At 38.1% G+C, this 20265-nt stretch overlaps 1 protein-coding gene across 2 annotated transcripts in view; it reads left to right on the top strand.

The window, feature by feature from the left end:
* Window positions 1-20265, top strand: part of RMDN2 (regulator of microtubule dynamics 2) — a 46724-nt gene that overhangs the window by 11499 nt on the left and 14960 nt on the right. For both annotated transcript variants that reach the window (XM_059835451.1, XM_059835452.1), the window contains exons 5-6: window positions 10293-10368; window positions 12068-12145. In XM_059835451.1, coding sequence (XP_059691434.1) covers window positions 10293-10368; window positions 12068-12145 — 154 coding nt within the window. The remainder of the gene's footprint in view (window positions 1-10292; window positions 10369-12067; window positions 12146-20265) is intronic.

Consider the following 20265-nt stretch of genomic DNA (forward strand, 5'->3'; position numbering starts at 1 on the left):
TTTGTTGTTTTGTGGGGTTTTTTAAATCATTGGCTTCATTAACAAAACTACTGGAAGATAATGGACCCAGTACAAAACTTTGTGGAACACCTATAATGGTGCTCAGGTTCACATGAACCTGGTTCTCCAACCATCTACAGGTGATTTAATCTAAATGATATTTCCATGGATAGATTTTGAGGAACATCAGGTAGGACAAAGTCAAAGGCCACATTAAGGTCAAGCTATATCCCATTTATTGCATTCCTCTAATATTCCAGGCTTGTTTATCTTGTCAGAAAAGAAAAATATTTTTTGTTTATACTGTTTGTTCATGACAAACTTGCCTGAACTGTTTTGTATGCTTCTGCACTCACAGAATAATTAATCAGATTAGGCTGGTTTGTCCGTAACCTCTGTCCTTTCCTTTCCTTTTTTTGTAGATAGCGCCGATGTTTGCCTTTTTCCCTTCTGCTGGGACTTTCTGCATTACCCAGGAGATTTTGGTAGTCAGCTATATGTCAGATCTGGATTGTCTGAGTCTGGCTGATGCAAATTTATCCAGTTTAGATAAACATTATTTTACATGTTAATCCCCATGAACAGGAAATAAGACTTCAGGGAATCTTCTCTGTAGAAACTGTACTCTCAAAGTTGTATGCAAACAGAATTTTGCCTAAAATCATAAATTATGCATGACGTGGCAGATATCACACAGGACCTTTGGGGGTCTGTACCCTTCCAGGTCAGCAGCTGGAAGTGGTGGGAAACCGTAGGGCATCTCCAGTAGCAGTAGGCGCCTGTGTCCAAGCAGGGATCCTGTGAATTGAACAGGGTCTCCATTGACTGTAATAGGAGATCGGATGCACAGATGAGCAGCTCAGCATGAGTGCAAGCTCAGTGTGAAAGCAATGCTGTCTCAGACCAAAATCCTTCCTTTTCACCTCACCCCCAATATAAAATTTTCTTAAGCTGTGTAGGGTAAATAATCTTAGCCTGTGTAAAATAAGCCTATCTGTTAGACAGTTTTCCCATTTTTCATGTAAGGTTATCTCATTCTGTATTAGCTACCGATGAGGAAGCTGGCTTTCTGACCTTGCCTAAGGAAAGTTCTGGTTGATTTCTTACTAATCTGTACTTTCTTATTTCTGAGGGGTTTTGATATTTCCTGTCAGCACAACTGAGGTTTTAACTCACATTTGGTATAGCTGCTATCTATATTGTCAACTCATGCATTATTTCTAATGTTCTCTTAAACTCTTTAATATATTATGGCTTACTAAATGAGTGAGGATTAAATGATAGGCCTATTCTTTTCCTGGTCCTGTTCCTTGCTCTCTGCTTAGAGTTAACACTTGGGGGGGGGAGGGGTAGGGGAAATGTAAGCGAAGAAGAGATTGAATTCAGCCTTGTTGGTTTCATCTTTCATCATTTTTTCCTCATTGCTAATTGTTCTGTACTTTCATTTATGTTTCTTTTCCTTCTGCTGTATTTATAGATCTTCTTATTGCCTCGTATGTCTATTGTGAGTTGCAATTCAGTTTGTATTTAGCATTTCTGAGATATATATATATCTCTTTAAATATGCCATCCAGTTCTGATATATATATCTTTAATATCCATCCAATATTCCTAGCTTAGCCATGTGCTCTTATTTTCACTTTTGGATTTTTAAGTCAATAGAGAACACCTCACTGGAGCTGAATTAGTCTTTAAACCTATTTCCTGCCTTTCCTCTGCATCAAAAAGGGTCATTTGCTGCTGTGCTTTTGCATATTGTCTCTTAATTCCTCTCTAGAACTTTTTATAACATGGCATTTTTTTACGGTTTAGTTTTCTTCATTAGAAATGTACACCATGCCTGTCAAGCAAGGATTAGGGCTATGGACCTCTTTGAAAGTTTCTTTTGGTAGCTTATCCCTGCTGATTGAAAGCTCTGTTTTCTGCATAAATATGTTTTTGTCACACCCTGACTGACATAACTGTTCCAGTAAGGCCCTAGTGTAGACAGAATTATATGGGCAAAAACATCCCTTTTCCAGAGCAGCATTTTTCCTGTTTTGTGGAACTGCTATAAGCTGTCTGGGAAATAGAATGTATCTTGGGAAATAGAATGTATCTTTTGTCTCCACCAGAATTTAGTGGAATGGTCTCATGAACAAACTCTTGCTAATGTAGGCCTAGAGTTCAGCTGTCTTGCCTTACTTTTCATATTTACTTCAGTTAAGAATAAAAAAATGCCATATATCTTCTTAGTAGGTCACCTGTATTTTTTTATAAAACTGTATCATAAAATATATCAACAATAAAACTGGCCAACTTACTGATCAGAGTACTGGCAAGTAATCAATATTCATCCTCGAACTAAATTTGATATAATATACGCAGAAAGAGCAGAGCAAAATATCTTGAAGTAGTCAGTTGGTTTTGGTAACGAACTTTCAAAACTGTGAATAATTTTCCTATCTGAACCCAGATTTTTGAAAACATGTGATCATACTTAATATTGCAGTTGCCAGTGAGATCAAAAAACTTTCAAATTTTTTGAATGGTGACCTCTAAAGAACTGAAGTAAATGGAAACACTGGAAAGGAAAAACATAGCTGTAACCTTTTATTATTTGTGTGACCACCTAAAGAGAGGCAGAGTAAATATTCTAAGTGACTTGTTGCTTTCTTCAGCTGGTGTCAGTTATTCAAGTTGTGAAGGAACTCACATGCAAAAGTTGGCATCAGCCAGTTGCAGGTCTCTTGTTTTTCTCAAGCCTCAAACAAAATCCTTTTGTGAGTCAGTGATTCCCAAATGATAGCTGTGAATCCTCACAGCTTTTCTTGGACCATGGAGCATCTTTATCATCTAGATTTTAATTGGAAGTGTTATGCGAAAAAATCAGTGCTATAGTTGCTTCGGATGGCACAGCTTTACAACTTTAGATTACAGAAAACACAAAATGTAGAGGCATGTTAATAGTGCTTTTATTTAAAACTAAACAACGACTTTTAAGCTCTTTTGCAAAACAAGTGAGTTTTTATGTTTGGGGGGGGGAGGTTGTTGCTGTTGCCCAAGAACCCTGCACCTCCTTTTTTGCTGAGGAGGATTTGTTATAGGCTTTGCAAAGAACAGAAAGGTTACTAGATGTGCCCAGCGTTCATGACATTTACTTAGATCATTCTTTGCACTGAATTTTGGTTTCTTTGCCACAAACAGCGCTACCGTTAAGTTTGTGTTACTCTATAGAACTTACCCACTGATAGGAGTCATATAGCATGTGTCTCATTTAGATTGGAGTGAAGTTTTCAAGTGAAAACCTAGTAATTTTAAGTGAAGCCCCCCCCCCCACCCCAAACCACAGCTGCCCCCAAGACTTTTCTCTATTGTGTGTATGTGAGTTACTCGCAAACACAGAAACAAGTTTCACAAGCCCAGGGTTGTCCATGAAATCAGGTTCCAGAGCTGACAGTCTTTCACTGAGAGGGAACGCTATGGAAGGGAATGGATTGGCTTAATTGAGGACATGAATAATTACCACTTACTTGGTGTTTTGGATGACCTGTATTAGTAAGCCAGAAAATGGAGAAGGATATAATCATAAAAATGGTATTAGCTTTTGTTAGTTGTAGAGATTTGTTACTCAATTCCAGGACTCATTCAAAATGTTGACCCTTATGTTCACATATAATTTTGTGCTAAGCTTGTGCCCGGGCTAGAACTGATGCTTAGGACATCTTTGATGTGCTAGTATGACTTGTACTTCCGAGGGGACTTACTGTACTTGGTGTACAAAAAATGAAAGAAGTAATAGTTTCAGGTAGAACGTATTTCAGTGAGAAAGTCTAGAGATTGCAAAGATACTGAGAGGCTTCTATGTAACAGTGGAGTATCTAGCCAGAAGGTGTTTTCTATTACTTGATAGTTACAAAGTATTCAGAAATGTAGAAAGTTGTGTTTCTACACAAAGAAACACAAAGTATTCAGAGATGTAGAAACTTTTAACTCTTGTGTCTTGTGAACAAAATATGGTTAAATCACTCACAATATGATAAAGAACTGCTCAGAAGATGGTTTCTAAGAAAGTCAACTACTATTTTGACCCCACTGGGGTTAAGTTTCTCCTGGATTAACTTTTAAGATTAAGTGATGTTACTACCCAGCATTATAAAGTCAAATTCTTAAAGCCATATAACTTGGTTATTTTGCAGAAATGTGGGAAGCTGTGCAGAAGCAGGAAAATCATAGTTCTTATGGAAGAAGAACTTTTATGTTAGGTGGCATGTACATGCAAAGAGATTTTACACAAAATTCCCACAAAAAAGTGAATGTCATGTACTCTCAGTAGTAGAATTATAATGGACAATTTGTCAGATTTGAAGGGTGCAATGGCATAAAAATATTTCTCTAGTGAAACAAAACTCTTCAAAATTATAGAATATGTTGTAGAATATTATCATACTACTGACAACTTTTAAAATTAAATTCATACCATGTTTCTAACAATTCTTGTAACTTTCTGCCCCTAATTATCCCTTCTTTAGACTTAGAACAGACAGATACCTTACAAGTTACGAGCATCTGTTCCTATCATACAGTCTTATTTTTCCAGAAACACTGCTTTCAGTCAAAACTTGGTATAACAAAGTTTCAGGTTAGTATTTATTTGCACTGTATTCGATTCATGGGATGACCAAAGAAGTTTTACATCAATCTTTGAGGTTAATTATTCTTAATCTTGGTCAATTGTCTTTAAATTACTTATTATTTTGGCAAAAAATAATTTAAAATTTCAAATACAGAAAGGCAAATTCAGAAGCCATTTCTGAAAAGCTGTAACTTGTTCTGTAGTAAGTGGATCAGAGGGATGTGTAGCTTCCTGTGTATTTCTGGTTAAAGAGCATTTAAATGAGAGAATGGTGGAAGGTCATGCATTAGGACTGTGTGGTTGCTAGGGTTAGTGATTAGATCTGATAAAGGTTACCTTGTGTGCAAAAAAAAGAAATCGAAATCTAGCAGGAGGTGGGTTGGTTGGTTTTTGCTTTTCCACAGGGCAGGTCAGTGGAGTATTTCAGTTCAGAAATGTTGTTGCAGTGCCTCAGGGCATTTGTAGTCCCTCCTCCAAGTTCTCTATTTGTTAATCTTTCTTCTCCGTGGGCATTTCCCTCCCTGCTGAAGGGAGGTAGCAGATGTTGGCACTTGCATGACAGTAGGCCTTCCCAAGGGACTGAGCTCAGGTCTGTAGTCCAGCCTGTGAGGAGGAGTATGATGCATCCCCTGGGAAAAGGTTCTTGAAATAGCAGTGCGTTGGTGACACACTGCAGCATCCTCGTAGAAGTGCAAAGGAGGTAGGTCTGAAATGTGAAAAGATCTATTTATTACAAGCTTTTTGCCAGAATGGTCACAGAGGAAATACTGGCAACGTAGTGATCCCTATTACATTTCTGTCAAGGAAAATTGTTGTGTTACTACCTCTGAAAGCTATTGTTTCACTCTCTTTCTACATTTGTGAAGACTGTATTCTGCTGATTTCTTCAAGACTGTGTTTGCAGCTATAACAGCTAAAAATGCTTGTTATAAAAATAAAAGTTAAATTTCTGGAACACAGAAATTTAACACAGTTGCGGGTTCCACAGCCTCAGAAATGCAGAACATGGCATCCGCGTGTTCTACTGGTGAACTTCTGTTAATACGCACTACAGCAGCGTTTGTCCTTGTTTTGGTATACTGTATGTGTTGCAATAAATTATTAAGCCAGAATTCTTAAATGTCCTTACTTTTGGGGGTTTTTTTACCAAAATACGGGTTTGTTTCCTGTGTTTTTGTAAATGTCACCTATGCAAGTGTGTGCTACATCTGATGTTTCCCTGGAGCTCAGCTTCAGTGCTCTGGTGAATTTTTAATATAAAAACTATATTTCTGCCAATTTCTACAATGTAGACTCAGTTGTATTCCAAGAAGAAGAAGAAAAAGAAAACAAAACCCAAACAAACAAAAAAACCCGAACAAAAACCCACCTCAACACTTCACTTTGCACCTTGCCCCTTTTTACTTTGTATATTGGCAGTCTTTCACATTCTTAGCCACTGCTTCCATACCCTCACAACCAAGAGGAAGGTGATATCAAGCTGATACTTTACTTTTCCATGGAAACTTAGTATCAGATGCATTTTTATAGATGAAATACCATGGTAGGAAAGTGATACGATTTTAAGTATGCAAAACTGTGATCTCTTGAAGGGTAATGCAAAGGGGGTCATAGACAGTACTATAAGTTGCAAAATCTCCCTACGTATCGGAGTGAAGTCAGATTAAGAAGAAAGCTTGAGGGTCTGGCTGCGTTGCAGAGACTGTCAGAATACGTAAGTGCGTGAAACTGGTGAGTGAGGGAGTCAATGGCTAAGAAATAAGATGTGACGCACAGGACTCTGAGCCATACAGAGATGGGGAGATGCAAGAACACATTTAGAACTGGAATGGAAATCAATTTTCTTTTCACCGGGCCTCTCTTGTGTTACCCACACTTTACTCATACTACTGTACATGTCAAAAGTGTCTTGGGTGAGGAGGAGGGAGTGAAAAATAGATATGAAACAGATTAATTAATTAAATTCTTTGGTATTAGTAAATATCACAAACTCTCCTCCTGTTCACAAAGTTGTACCAATTACAGTCAAGAAAATCTTTGTTGATACTGGGCTGCTAAAAGGGAGACCTAGACTGCTAAGTGGAAGCCCTGTACCCACACATTTCCAAAGTCTACATGAAATAAGAGGGTTTTTTGGAGTTGAGATACATGGAAGGGGACATAGAAGAGGGAGGAAGAAGCCTGGGAAGATACATATTATTTTGGATTTTGGCCCCATTAAATTTATCAGGGAAAAGGTAAAACTTGCTGTATTGGAGTGTCCTAACGTGGCTTAATCTTGATTTGAGACTTTAAATCTTTTCTGTAAATCCATCTCATATGGGGTAAGCTGTGGTTGCCAGAGTCTAAGTGTCGGTAGCATCTCTCTGCATTTTTGGTATTAAAATTCAGGTTGCTTGTGAACTTGCTTGATAAAACTTGCTGGCTCAATCTGTTGTTCTTTCTTTTGCAGCAGGTAAGGTATACCCATTACAGTTTTATCTTGGCAAGAGTTCAGACAGAGATTCTGGAACACCAGAAGGGAATAACGTTAATTCACCTTGATCTGGACCCCTCTACATAAGGACCACATAGGTGCTTGGCATCCATCTCTGCCAACTATAGTTTCTTGTGACTCCGAGTTTCAGTGACATCGTTTGTAGCAAAGGGACGCAGTGCTGACTTATTACTGAGTTAGTTTGGTTGTGTTTGTACTTAGAAAAGAGGTATTAATTGTGGATAATTAATCTCTATGCTTCTACACTGTTTTCAGTAACTTTTCTTCCACCTGGAAAGAACATTTTTTTATGTTAACAGAAGTACTATGTCTGTCTCAGTGAGGTTTTGATCATTATATTTGTTTAGATGAACATGTCTGTGGCTGGTTTTTTACATTACCCAGGAGTAGCATTAGCTCGGCAGTTAGGTCACGTCCTTGCAGTGCTTAGTTGGTACGATTTTCTCTTTATTTTTCTGTGTGAAGATATTGTAAGTGGTATTTTGATCTTGGTGTTCAAAGGACATAAGGCAGGCAGCGGTTGCGAGGAAAAACCAGTATCACGTGCTCTAATAAAAGATATGTACGCTTTACGCATTTCATTAGATAGTTGCACATTATTGTGTGATTGATTGATTGATTGATTTCCCCTCCATAATTTTTATAATAGCGCACAAGGTGACGATGTAACCCGCCCGTGAAAGGCCCAGGCCCTGAGGCTGCCTGCTGTGTCCGAGTGTCACCACGAGATGGGGCAGGGGACAAGGCAGAGGGAAGGCTGAGGGCCCGCGGGGAGTGCGGCTCCCGCTCCGCGGTACCCGCGCTCCTGCCTCGGGCTGCCGGCTTTGCCGAGAGCTGGGCCCGAGGTCTGGAAAGATGGTTTCAGGATGGAACGACAGAACGAGCTGGAAGCATTTCTGGTTAGTTCCTTCCTCGTTTTCTCTGATCATTTTCATAATATTACCCTTTGCATTAGTGAAAACAAAGTTTGCTTTGTTTTTTAAACTCTTTGAAAATTATTTAAAATGCCTAAAAATTCTTTTCTGGGGAAAAAAAAAAAAAGTTTTATAAAAATGAAGTTAATATCTGAAATGCTGTAGAACTCCAAAAATTAAATAATTGATTTATGCCAATTGCCTGCCTAGCCCAGTTCAAAAGTATAAAATAGAAAAAAAAAACCCCACTAATACACGAAAGACGTTCTTTATTTTTCCTTGAAAAAATAAAATGTATTTAAAGTTAGTAGGTTAGCTTATTTTTCATTCGTTGAAAATTTTACTGGGATTTCCTTCCCCAGAGATTTTAGCTGTAAGTAGAAGTTTTTCTTTGAACTGGTTTAAACTAAGGCCGTCTTTCTTGTCACGCACAGACAGGGAAATACTGCAAGATGCTGGATTAGCTTGTTCGCTTTTCATTGTTTTCGTTTGTAGCAGCAATCCGTTTAGCTATGGTATGCTGAGCTTATCTGATTAGCACTTAATGAGTGAAGGGAATAGGGGAAATGTTGCCTGAGTTACTTAAGCCTAATAAAGTTTTCAGTACCTTCCCCCTCTTTCTAAATACCTGAACTTTCCTGACCCCCGCCCCTTGCTTTTTCCCTCAATTGCAGCTCGTTCCCATATGAAATGCGCTCCTCCTGCGGCTTTAACTGTTAGAACTAGGGGTGCCGTTAGCCGGATTTTGTTCAGCGCGCATTGGTCACAACATACATCCTGCTCAACAGGGTTTGATGGTCTGTCTGGAGCTCTTACAAATTCAACTGCTGTTATGCTGACTTGCATGCCTTACCTGGGAACACTTACAGACTAAAAATGCAATAATCTGTAGCATGAGTATTTCTAACTTAAACCCATTAGGTATAACTGTAAGCAATATAATAATTTATTTAGTTATGTTAGCAGTGACATTTTAATGAGGATTCACTGGAGCTTGAATAATTACATTATATAAAGAAATTCAAGAAAGCTGAGGTTTAATAATGCTTAAAAACTCTGTGTGCCATACAGATTACAGGTCTGTTACCATAATTAACTCAATAAGTTTCTTGTATAACTCTCATGTTTTCCTCTGGACTTCAACGTGATTTCTGTCTTTTAGGGTTAATTTTTGGTTTAATTTGATATTGCATTGTAAATTTTTTAACACAAAAGTAAAATTCTGAAAAAATTAAAGAAATCATCTGTATTAGTTTATGCTGCTTAAATATATCTTTGGTGGTTCTATTAGTTTCATACAGAAATGCAAAGTTGTTTTAATACCAATGAAAAAAGGTCTGAGGAAAGTACAATTGACATATGTGCAAGAGATTCCTTACGCATAGTAGGTTCTATAGCTGTTGAAGTAATAAGGAAAAAGCAGTAGAAGTTCAGGTGGAGTGTCAATAAGACAATACTGTTGCTTAGGAAATCTGAACCTTTATCAGTAGGCACCTCGGAAAATATTTGCAGTTATACCTGCTTAACAATACAAATTTTTAATAGAAATGATCTCACATTTCTTTTATCACTGTCAGTATCATCACATAATAAGTTATCACTTATTATAAATTGTGTCCCCAGTTTATAATAATAATAGTGATAATAATAATCTTGGCAATAGACAGCTAGTAATAGCAGTAGTGACCCTGTTAGAGCAGAATGTGTGTGTATGTTTTTAAATAATTTTAAAGATATTAAAAGAATGATAGAGGTGCAGGAGTGCACCAAGGTGCTTGAGAAGGGTAGAAGACAACTGTAAACGATTTTTGAGGTCTCCACAGCTCCCTGCTGAGTACAACCCAAGGATTTGCCTTCCTGGGTGAGGTACTGCAGCTGATGGTGTTCACGTTCCCAGTGCATTGCGATGTAGAGCACTATGTGTCCAGTTAAACTGCTGTCAATATTGGAGCCTGTCTGGAAGTGTCGCACTCTGAACTAAATGGTAGAAATCTTGGAGGAGAAATACCTGTTTTTTCACTTCAGTGACAGCCCAAACAGTGTCATTTAAACTTCTTCTTGTTTCCATTATTGGTTTGGTTTGGTTTGGGTTTTTTGTCTGCTCCTGGATACGTACAGCTCATGCCAAACTTCTATCCAGCCATCAAGATGGAAGAAAAACAGTTGTTAATCTGTGAATTAGGTATTGAAATATTTTGTATTTTAATTCAAAGGTTTATTTAAATCATGAAAAGTATGTGTGTGTGTTTTTCTTTTCCCCTCTCAGGTTTGCAATTATGTGTGGCTATATGTCTCAGTTTGAAAGTGTACAAAACAAAATCAGGAATGGTTATCTCTTTAAGGTATGTTTTTGTAGGGTTTGGGGTTTTTTTTAAGCTATTCCTTTAAATTATTTCCTTACATAGAGTCAAAGACAGATTTTTCCAACACAGTAATTCAGCCTCACAGGTCTATTTTGGTGCTGATGTTAAAGTGAAAAAGTTATTTTTATGTATGCAAATAGATTATATGCTTACAAAATATAAGAATTGAGGTAGGATTCTGGGAACAGCATTAAGCTTTCTGTTTTATTGTGTAGTCAAAGGGGGGAGGAAAGGGGAGTAACAATTCTGTTTAGAAAATAAAAACATGAAATATTAAGTGATGAACTAATACAGTTCTGCAATCATCCTTTGTGCCACCCTTAAGAAGTAATATTTGTTTTAACACTGTCCTTTCAAAGGCAGTTGTAGGTTTTAGAGTTAGCGTTTTGTGTTACATGTGCTATTCTCCCCCTCCTTGTCCTTGGCATTGCTTAGGCGCTTTCCATCCCTTGCCCTCCGTGCCGGCGTGCCCCCTTTCTGGGTGTCAGTGAGAGGCAGCAGATGTGTTCCACTTCCCGGGGAATGCCCGGGATAGGTCCCTATCACATCATGTCTGTGTTAGGGCTTGGAGTGTCTCAGAGCTTTCTTATGAGACCACATTAATTACATCTGAGCTGTCCCAAGCGAGCTAAGCCCCGAGCACCGGGACAACCTGGGAACAACGGGAAAATTACAAATAACACAAGTGCTGCAGTTATTTAAGGATGGAGTTTAAAAAGAGCCCACAGTGTTAGCAGTAGTCTTTTCAGGGAGGTTTTCCTCTTTGCAAGTAATTACTGAAATCAGTGTGAATCATTTGGAAATGTTAAGGATTTGGGAAAATAATAGCATGAAAACAGCTCCTAGCTGAATAGTTTGTGGACAAAATAATAGAATAATAGGCTCTTAGATCTGTATAAGTTGGATATTTTAGTGACTGGCTTAATTAGAAAAACAGATATCGGGGGGGGAAAAATAAACCTTAGAAGTAAAATTTATTGTGAGAGGCAAATGGTAGTTAGGGTCAAAATAATATTTCTTTTTTTCTTCAAACTCAGGTTGGGCAATAAGAGCTTTCTTTAGTAAATTAAAGAGAGAAATAAAGATCCTCATGACCTGTAATGAAAATGGTTTTGGAAGAAGAACCTCACTAGATACTTTCTAGGTTTTAGGGTTTCATTGTAAACAGAACCATTTTACTTTTTGAATTTTGCATTGTAGTCACAATTTGTTGTGTCATGTACCATTTCACTGGGGCAGTCACATTCCAAGGTGGAAGAGACTATGCCTCAGTGATGAGTGCTGGCACGTAAGATCTATCAAAGAGAGTGGTTGCTTTCTCACTGATTTGGTGTGTGACAGTTCCCTAATACTAACTGTAAATAAAATTAATTTAGTTGAAATTGTTGCCTTTTTAAGACAAAAGTTCTTGAGTTCTTTGATTGAACTTCAGAGCTGCTTAGTCATGTTCTAAATACAGCGTGCCTTCTTGTATTGTGTGCAAAGTTGCTAAATATTTTGTTTGTGGTTTCCCTCCATAAGGAAGGATTTTGCTAGTTAAAATATTTTTAGGTTGTTAGAAAAGAATTGCAGCAGAAGAGAATTTCTGAATTTGTTTATGATTTGCAGCAAATTTCTTAGAATGTAAACACACTTGCCGAACAGACATCTGAAGTGACGCTGATTTTCTTTTTAATAGGAGCACCTAGACAAAGCAATTGAACTTAAGCCACAAGATCCTTTTTTATATTACCTAAATGGAAGATGGTGCTACTCAGTAAGTTGCTTTTTTATCTAACATATGAATTGAGTATACTGAAAAATGGTAATGCATTTGAAATGAAAGAGTGGGACTTAAGAAAAAGTAGGTGTTTATTGAAGTAGATTTTTTGAGCTAAATGAAGCAGTACATTTACATTTCCTGAATTAACTTCCACATGTATGATGTTAACTGTTCCTGTCACTTACATTAAGTAAACTGTCCTTGTATGTCCCTCATTGTGTTCGGGTTTCTTATCTGAATGTATGAGTGAAAAGTAACTGATATTTGGAAGGGAGGAAGGGTGACCTCTTGATTTCAGTTCTTTGTTCTGCCACAGACTTCCTGGGTGACCTTGGGCTGGTAACATAGCCGTTTGGTAACTTTATTCCACATCCATAACTGAAGTTAAAGGCACTTGCATGCTGTGGGATTATGTCTGTGGCAGTAAGGCTACCATACCAGCTTGGTAGATTCCAGAAGAATGTCACAACAAAGATGCAGGCATAAAAATCTGTAATTCACCAAAAAGTTTTGCAAGAGATACAATTTGTGTTAGGCCAACACAACAGGTGCTTTTAAATATTGTGTTAATGACATAGTGATAAGTACTCATATATGAAAAAATGACATAATTGGTTTTCAACTTTTAGCTTTTAATTAATTTTTTTTTTTAGCAAAATGGTGCTTGTGCTTGTAATATGAGAGTTGTCTTATTCTTAAGTCCACGTTTTTGATGGCTCAGATGGCTATCCTTATTGCTTCATCTCTAGTGCTGTAAGGAATCTTTCATCAGAAGAAAATGTTCTTGCATAGTCTATGCTGTAAAAGATCACTGGGAGGCTTCTCAGAATAATAACTGCTAATGCGCAGTGAATTCCAGCCCTGCCTTTTTCCTCCAGCTGCTTCCAAAGTTGGTCACTACAAAGTGCCTGCAAACTGGAAAGAAAGAGTTGCTGTGATACGTCGCAGACTTTCTCTTTCCCTCTAACAAGACTTAATGCAAATAATCTTTTAGCAGTTTTTTTCAGATCGTATATTTAATTTTCAAAGAGCTTTCAGCAACTACATTTTTTTGTCAGTTGATTTGAATAAGGAATGATACTAGCTTTCTCAAAGAGCTTTTCATTTTGCTTCTCATTACACTGTATTCTTGAATATCAGCATTAACTATGCAAAAATGAGTTGCTGAAGATTGTCCTATAGTATACTTGCTGTCCTGCCTTTGAAGAGCATCTCTCTCACCAGTGATTCCTTAAGCACTTTTATACCATGCTGTGTCCAACAGCTGACTGCAGCTTCCATTTATGTCAAGCCACTCCCTGATGTTTTTCGTGGCTTATTTCTCACTTGAGCTATTGCTTTTGGAAACTTTACATGTAATGTCAGTATACCTCACTTTGTTCTTATTGCACTGGGTTTTTTACTCTTGTTTCGTTTTAGTGACAATTACCACTTCTTGACTGAGTAATACATGTGGTTTGTTGCACTATATCATTACAAACTCATGTTCTGTACTTGCAACATCTGTGCAGGGCTTCCTTACCAAACATTAAAGCCACAGATTAGCATTTGCTTTAGTGTATGACCTGACCTGCATTTTATTAAGTGAAAAAATCCACCTAAACAGATGTAGGCAATGAAATACTTAAGGATTGATTTCTGATTTCTCTTTTTCTACATATTTTTTTTTTTTTAATTCTTGCCTTCTGTGACTGCCATGACAAAATAGTAACCTGAAACACTTAGAACAGATTTTCGTAGTACAAATAAATGCAAGTATAGGACTGAGTAACTTTTGTTTCAACTTCTGGGGCTGTCAGCTCTTAAAAACTTACTGTCGTTTGCACACTTACAGTAGCAGTATGAGGCCATCATTTGGCAACATTAGTTTTGAGGCTCTACTATGGAAGCTGTAGCGGCTGATGACTGATGACCCCCTACCGATGGCCCCCTCCCTCTTTCCTCTTTTCACAGAAACATGCAAACATTGCAGGTACAAACCACAATTACCCATAAGTACCCAGTACAGAAGGTGCCCAATTAGCAGAAAAGGTAGTCAGCAGAAAGGGCAGTCGGCCTGTGGTTTTTGGGGTTTGATTTCAGATCATAGTCGCAAGTAATTGCGCATAGGTAAAGCAACCTTTCACACAAAAGCTGAGCTTGGGATAGAAATAGTTGGGGATCTCAGTAGGGTGGTGATATCCTCCCAGCCAAGGACGCTTGACTGTATGACACTGCCAGTCACCATAATTGCAATTGTAAGTTTGATTTGTATTGTTATCATTTTAATTTCGATAAGGTATTTGTATATCTTTATCAACAAGTATCTGAATAGAGTTACATCTCACATAGTTTCTATTCATGAATATAAACATGCTGAATAAATCATATATAAGTTGGCAATCTCTATGTTTGATTGGCTTAGTTCTCTTTCTCTGGGGGCCTAGTGGACACTTTTCTTTTATCTCTTGTTCTCAAACATTGTTTTGTGGGCACTAGTTTGGTATTGCACATACACTCATTTTAGAGAGTTGGGCGGAAGTAAGGCAGCGGAGGAAGAGCCCGGGTATGGGGCCCAATACTGGGATCTGTCTCCGCAGCAGCCTGAACCTTAACCAACGCATAACCCCTCAGAATAGTAGTCAGATTATGACAGAAGCTAGATCTTAACCCCAGCCCAGTGAAGTTGATAATATTCTTATTAGTTTTAGCAGACTGTATGAGTATGTTTCTGTGATGATCCACTAACACAGGTTTTGGCCCTGCATGTGATGTAGATAGACGTAGGAGCTTGTGGAAGATGTGGCAAATTCCTTGGTCTTGTTTTGCAGACTGTGGTGTTTCATGCTCTGGTAATTATCCCAAGAGTAGACTGTTGGCTGTGGCATTGGTTCCAAATGCTTCTTCAGGGTAGAGAATATGATAGGTTGCTTGAAAAATTCATTTATCACTCCTTCTCTATACTGGTACCTGTAGATGGAGTGATAATGCTCCTCTTAGACCACCTGTTTTTTCTGTTTAGTCTAGCTGTGGTTGAGGCTGGAAAGGCTGTGGTGTCCAATGTGAGGAAATTAAAGATGGAAAAGGGATGACTGAGGAAAGAACGTTAGTTTTTACATTTAGCCTAGATGACTTTGAGGTCAAGTTAGGGTTGGCCACAATATTTGTTCTTTCATAAGTGTTGCTTCCAGGGGTATTACTGTCTAATTTTAGTCACGTATTCTTTTACTGAAGCAGTGTAGTTAGAAAAGATAACTAGCGTTTAATACTTTATAGGCTTTGGTGACACTTTTGGGAAACCTGTTGTACTTAAGTCTTCCTAGTATAGTCAGACATTTCCCACCTACTCCCCATTTAATGTTGGGGAATCTTACTACTATCTTCCAGCACTGTTTTTTGGGCTGACAAACTGAAAAAAATAGGTATAGCATAAGAGACTGTAAAAGGGGATGCTTCAAGTGTTGTAACTCAGGGTTCCAGTTCATTTTCACAAATGACAATCAGTTGAACAGACTTTTAGGTAAAAAGTATAGTGGAGGCAAGTGGGAGAAGATTTATTGAAGGCTGAAATCTATATCCAGAGACTACATGCTGTACTAGTAAAAGCTATTTAATTTGTGGACTTTTGCCAGAATTTGGCTCTGACTGCCATTTCTCACCTTCCTCAGTGTAACACAGTCCTTTGCAAAGAGCAATGGTACGGCAATGCCAAGTTTCTTACTCAGCAGTTATTCTCGCTAGGCCAGATGCAAAGCTGATGCAAAGTGTCATAGCACCTTCCAGCAGGAAGGACGAGCTGGATTTTCACTGCCTCGCAGCAGTGGGGTTTTGTGATGCAGAGCCAGTGACAGTTGTGTGCCACCTTGTCTAAAAATCAATTTTGCTGTTTCTTATTTCTGTTACCATTATAAAGCCAGTAGAGCTATATGAAAGAGGAAGATTCTGTTCTGATGTGTGTATCATCTCAGCTTTGTTAGGAAATTACTTCTGGTATCGCAATCAGATAGGCAAGCTTTTCACCAATCATTTCATAGATGTCATGATGGGCAAAATTTTGCCTGTGAGACCTTCTGTGTATACAAGAAGCCACGTATAGATCTAATGTTTTTTGTTTTGCTTTGCAGACGTGACAAGAGGAAAAAAAAACCCTATTTATTTATGCATTGAGCAAACATAATTGAACACCACTAGTAATGGATGACTGCAGAACCCTACCAAATGTTGTTTTAATATTCCTTTTTCCAGAGCTGATATGAACTTCCATGTAGTGGTAATTTTTTCCAGGGTAGCTTTAGTGGTAATGTTAGGAAAAGATTATCACCATATAACTGTAATGAAGATACTTTAAAATACCTAGTAAGCAAAGTAAACCAGTGTTTACTATGTAAGAGAGATGTTACTATTCCAAAGAAAAACAACTGCAGCAAAATAATTTTCATTTAAAATGTCTTTGGTGGTGGACAAAACTCTTTCTTCTCAGCCTTCTGTGACAAAAACAGGCTTTGTTAAGTAAGTATCTTTTAGGGAAGGTTTAAGGTTTTAAATATGTGCTTGGGTTGGTTCATATGATTTAACATAAGTGGAGTATTTAGAGCCTTTCAAGTTTCAGTTTTGTTTTTGTTAAGGTAAAATCAGAACTACTTTGCTCTTCAGATGAGTAAGAAATATTTATTGGAAGTGAATTGATCTGTGGTGCACAGTGTATAGGAATTAGTTTTCTTTCCTTAGAGTTTTGGGTGCAATTCTCTGATAATCCTTTATAATTGTGTGTTTGTGGGGTTGTTTTGGTGTTTTAATGTTTAGGATAGCTTGATAGCTTTTAAAACAGAGTACATATCTAGTTAAGACTTACGGCTAGTTGCATTACAGGACTGGTATAGAACGGTTAGCGTATAGTTGTGAAACTGGATCAGAGCCCATGGTAAATGCTAGTGGGGTGTTAAAAATTAGATCTCTTGGGATTTTCCTTTTGCAGGTTTCATGCCATGTGTTGGATTCATCTCTGGTGTATCGCAGTATCTTTTTGGGTTACGTCAGGGAACAAATTGACCCAGTTCCTTTGTCTGTGTGCTCTGTAAGTCTGCTCCCCTTACTGGAAAGTGAAAAGCCCGGGGAATTCAAGCTGGATAAATGCCTAAATGCCTGTGCAGACTGTCCTGGTTCCTCAGCTGGCAAGAAAGAGAATATTTGTGTTGGAAGCCAGTATTTTAAAACTGCTGTCCAGTTACTTAATCTCTTCCAGAAGTCAAAACATTGCAAAATTATTTAATACAATTTTACATTAATATATTGTAATAAAAAAGAAAAAGAAACACTCTGGGGATATTTAAGTAGGTGCTATTAATATTTTACTGAAGCTGGTTCAATGGAATGGTTTTCCTTTGTGGAAGTTAATTGTGTGATATATCTTCAGTGAGCTATTAGCAAGGAAACATCGGAGGAGGAGACCTTTAGGGCTGCCAGTCAATCCTGGCTGAATTTTCAATAAAAGTGGGTTAGTTTCCTTGGTACCAACATCCTGGAATTTGAAAAGAGCTGTCAATGGGCAGGGTTTGTATCTCATTAAAAATAAATAGAAGACAAAAACAAAAAAACAAACTGCCGCCAGTGTTTCAGCTCATACGTGATTTTTGCTGATCCTAGGCTAAGGAAGAGAAAGGGATCTTAGGAAATCCCTTTTCCCAGTATTTAGGGGAGAACCACATTTTCTGCCTTGGTCTTCAGAGGAACAAGAGGCCTGATTAGGAGCCTTCTGGGTACAACCTTTACGGTCAGCTGCAGTTTAGCTCTGTGGGTGGCTTTCTTCCATCTCTGGTACTAGTAGAGATTTGGGTAAAATAAATGGATGAGAGCTTGCTGTTTGACAGATCTATAGGAGAGATCATTTGAGACAACCATCTCTGTTAGCTTTGGGATACTGAAGAATGGCCTCATCTCCTTGGCAGAGGCCAGGCTGTCGCGGTGACCCACTCCCTTCCAGCCCTAGGGAAGCTCAGGTGTTAACTGATGGTCCCTCAGGCCCTTGTTTTTTGCTCTTGAGCAAGTGGGACTATCTCTCCTCATGTATGGCAGCTGGGAAGCAATTTTCCTCAAGTGACCCAATACATGAAAGCCTGATATTCTGTGGAAACACCATGTTCCTTGCAGTGCTCTTGGGAATTTTCAAGCTGCTGGTGGGACTGACATCAGAGCTTGAGAGACCTAAAGAACCAAAACTCACTTAAGGTTTGGAAATCATCTGTAAGGCAAAGGTAATCTTCATTCTTTAATTTTGTGTTGTTATGGTAGCTATTACTTGCTGTAGTAGCTGTTTTTCTTATTACTTTCTGCTGTCCTATACCATTCTTGGAACATGCATTAAATGAAATCATGGTTCCGCTGAAGCTGATGACAGTTACAGTCTCTTTGTACTTGATTTTGTATGGACCTCCAGATATGCTTTGTACTATTTGGAATAACCTTGACTGTAGAAGTCAAATTTACACTACACTAGAGCATGCTACACCACGGTTTCTGTTTCCTGTGCTTGCTCACACACAGAGAATGCTTAATAAAGTTAGTTGGTATAGTAGGAATGATGTTTCCATTTCACTGAACATGGCATAAGATTTACTGTAATAAAGTTATTTCAAAGTAAAGACACTGCTTGTGTGTATTTAGGGGGGAAGGATTTAATTTCCTGTTTATCATTATTGCTCCAGGACACAATTTTGTGTCTTGCATAAAACAGATCTTTTCCATTGTCCCACCTGAGTCATAGGAGGGTGCAGACTGACTTAGGTGGGGAGTGGTTAAACTGTCATGATGGGATTCACCTTGCCTGTCTTTAGCCATCCACAAGGTATAATTGTAAATGATCCTTTCGTAGTTGAAGGGAAGAAAGAAGAGAAAGAGAGGAGTGTTCATCCCAGGCTAATGTAGGTGAAGAGGAATTGCCTAATGGAAATGCCTCTCTGTATTGACTGTGCAAGGAACCTGGACAACTTGCATACACTAGGCAGTTCATTTATGGATGGCTAGAGTTAGCTGCAATTAATTAATCAATCCAGTGGCATATTAAGTCTGGCTGCTCAAAACATTACAGAACTCTCAGACTACCTGTGTAATAGTCACAAAGTATAATGCTGGAGCACATTAAAGAAAACTCACTATTTAGCATACATGTATTTCACTTTTAAACATTGTTTTAGGTTGGTGGGATTTGTAATATAAAAATGGCCAAGTGCATATATGTTTGGGCTTTTTTAAGTTTGAATAGCGCAAAGCAGCACCCAAGCCATACAAAATAAGGACTAAAACCTCAGTAAATCAGTTCTGATTAAATCATGTAAGAAAATAAAACAACTGCCAGGAAGAACTTGTGTTTTCAATACATAGTTATAACTCCACATGGAAAAACTGCAATTTGTTTCCTCACTATTGCATAACAGCAGACACGTGTGTGGTAATTGTATCTGTGCAGTGTATGTGTATCTACAGGGTGCTGTGTGGTCTTGCAGAGAACAGTGTAAGCATATACAGACCCATTATTTTTTTCACTCTCTTCTTCCCTCTGTAAGCTACCTCTGTCTTGATGTGATGGACCTAGAAATATAGAAAACCCCTTCCTCTTCCAAAAGAATAGAGAACATTGCAGCAGTAGATTGGTGTGAAGAAAACAATACTTTTGTAAAAATTGTTTTAATATCTCTCACAGAATATGTCTCAGAAACTATAGAGCAGCTAGGGAAATGAAGTGTGTGAGGGAATTATATACATACCTACAATCTGAAGTTTTAACCAGCATGCTGCGGTTTGTAAGATGGTGTGAATGCACTGCAGTGCAGAGAAGGGAAACATCTTGTTGCTTCAATGAATAAGAACTCTGGGATTGCTGGAGAGCTTTTGTAAAAAACACTTTATTCCCTTAGAAGAGGCTTCGAGTGGGATATGTGTGAGACAGAGAAAGAAAAAAAGCTTTATTTTCTTAATATTATTTCTCTCTGGAATATAATTTTCAGTGGTTTTGTGTGGAAAGACTTACTGACAGCATTTAACAAATATGGCATTCAACCCTGCCAAACAACCAGCAAGACTTGACTAGGATGCCTTCTGTCTCCAAGCAATGTTGCTTTTATGTAGCTATAGTCGTCATT

Source organism: Gavia stellata, chromosome 2, assembly GCF_030936135.1.
Source record: "Gavia stellata isolate bGavSte3 chromosome 2, bGavSte3.hap2, whole genome shotgun sequence".
Taxonomy (NCBI): domain Eukaryota; kingdom Metazoa; phylum Chordata; class Aves; order Gaviiformes; family Gaviidae; genus Gavia; species Gavia stellata.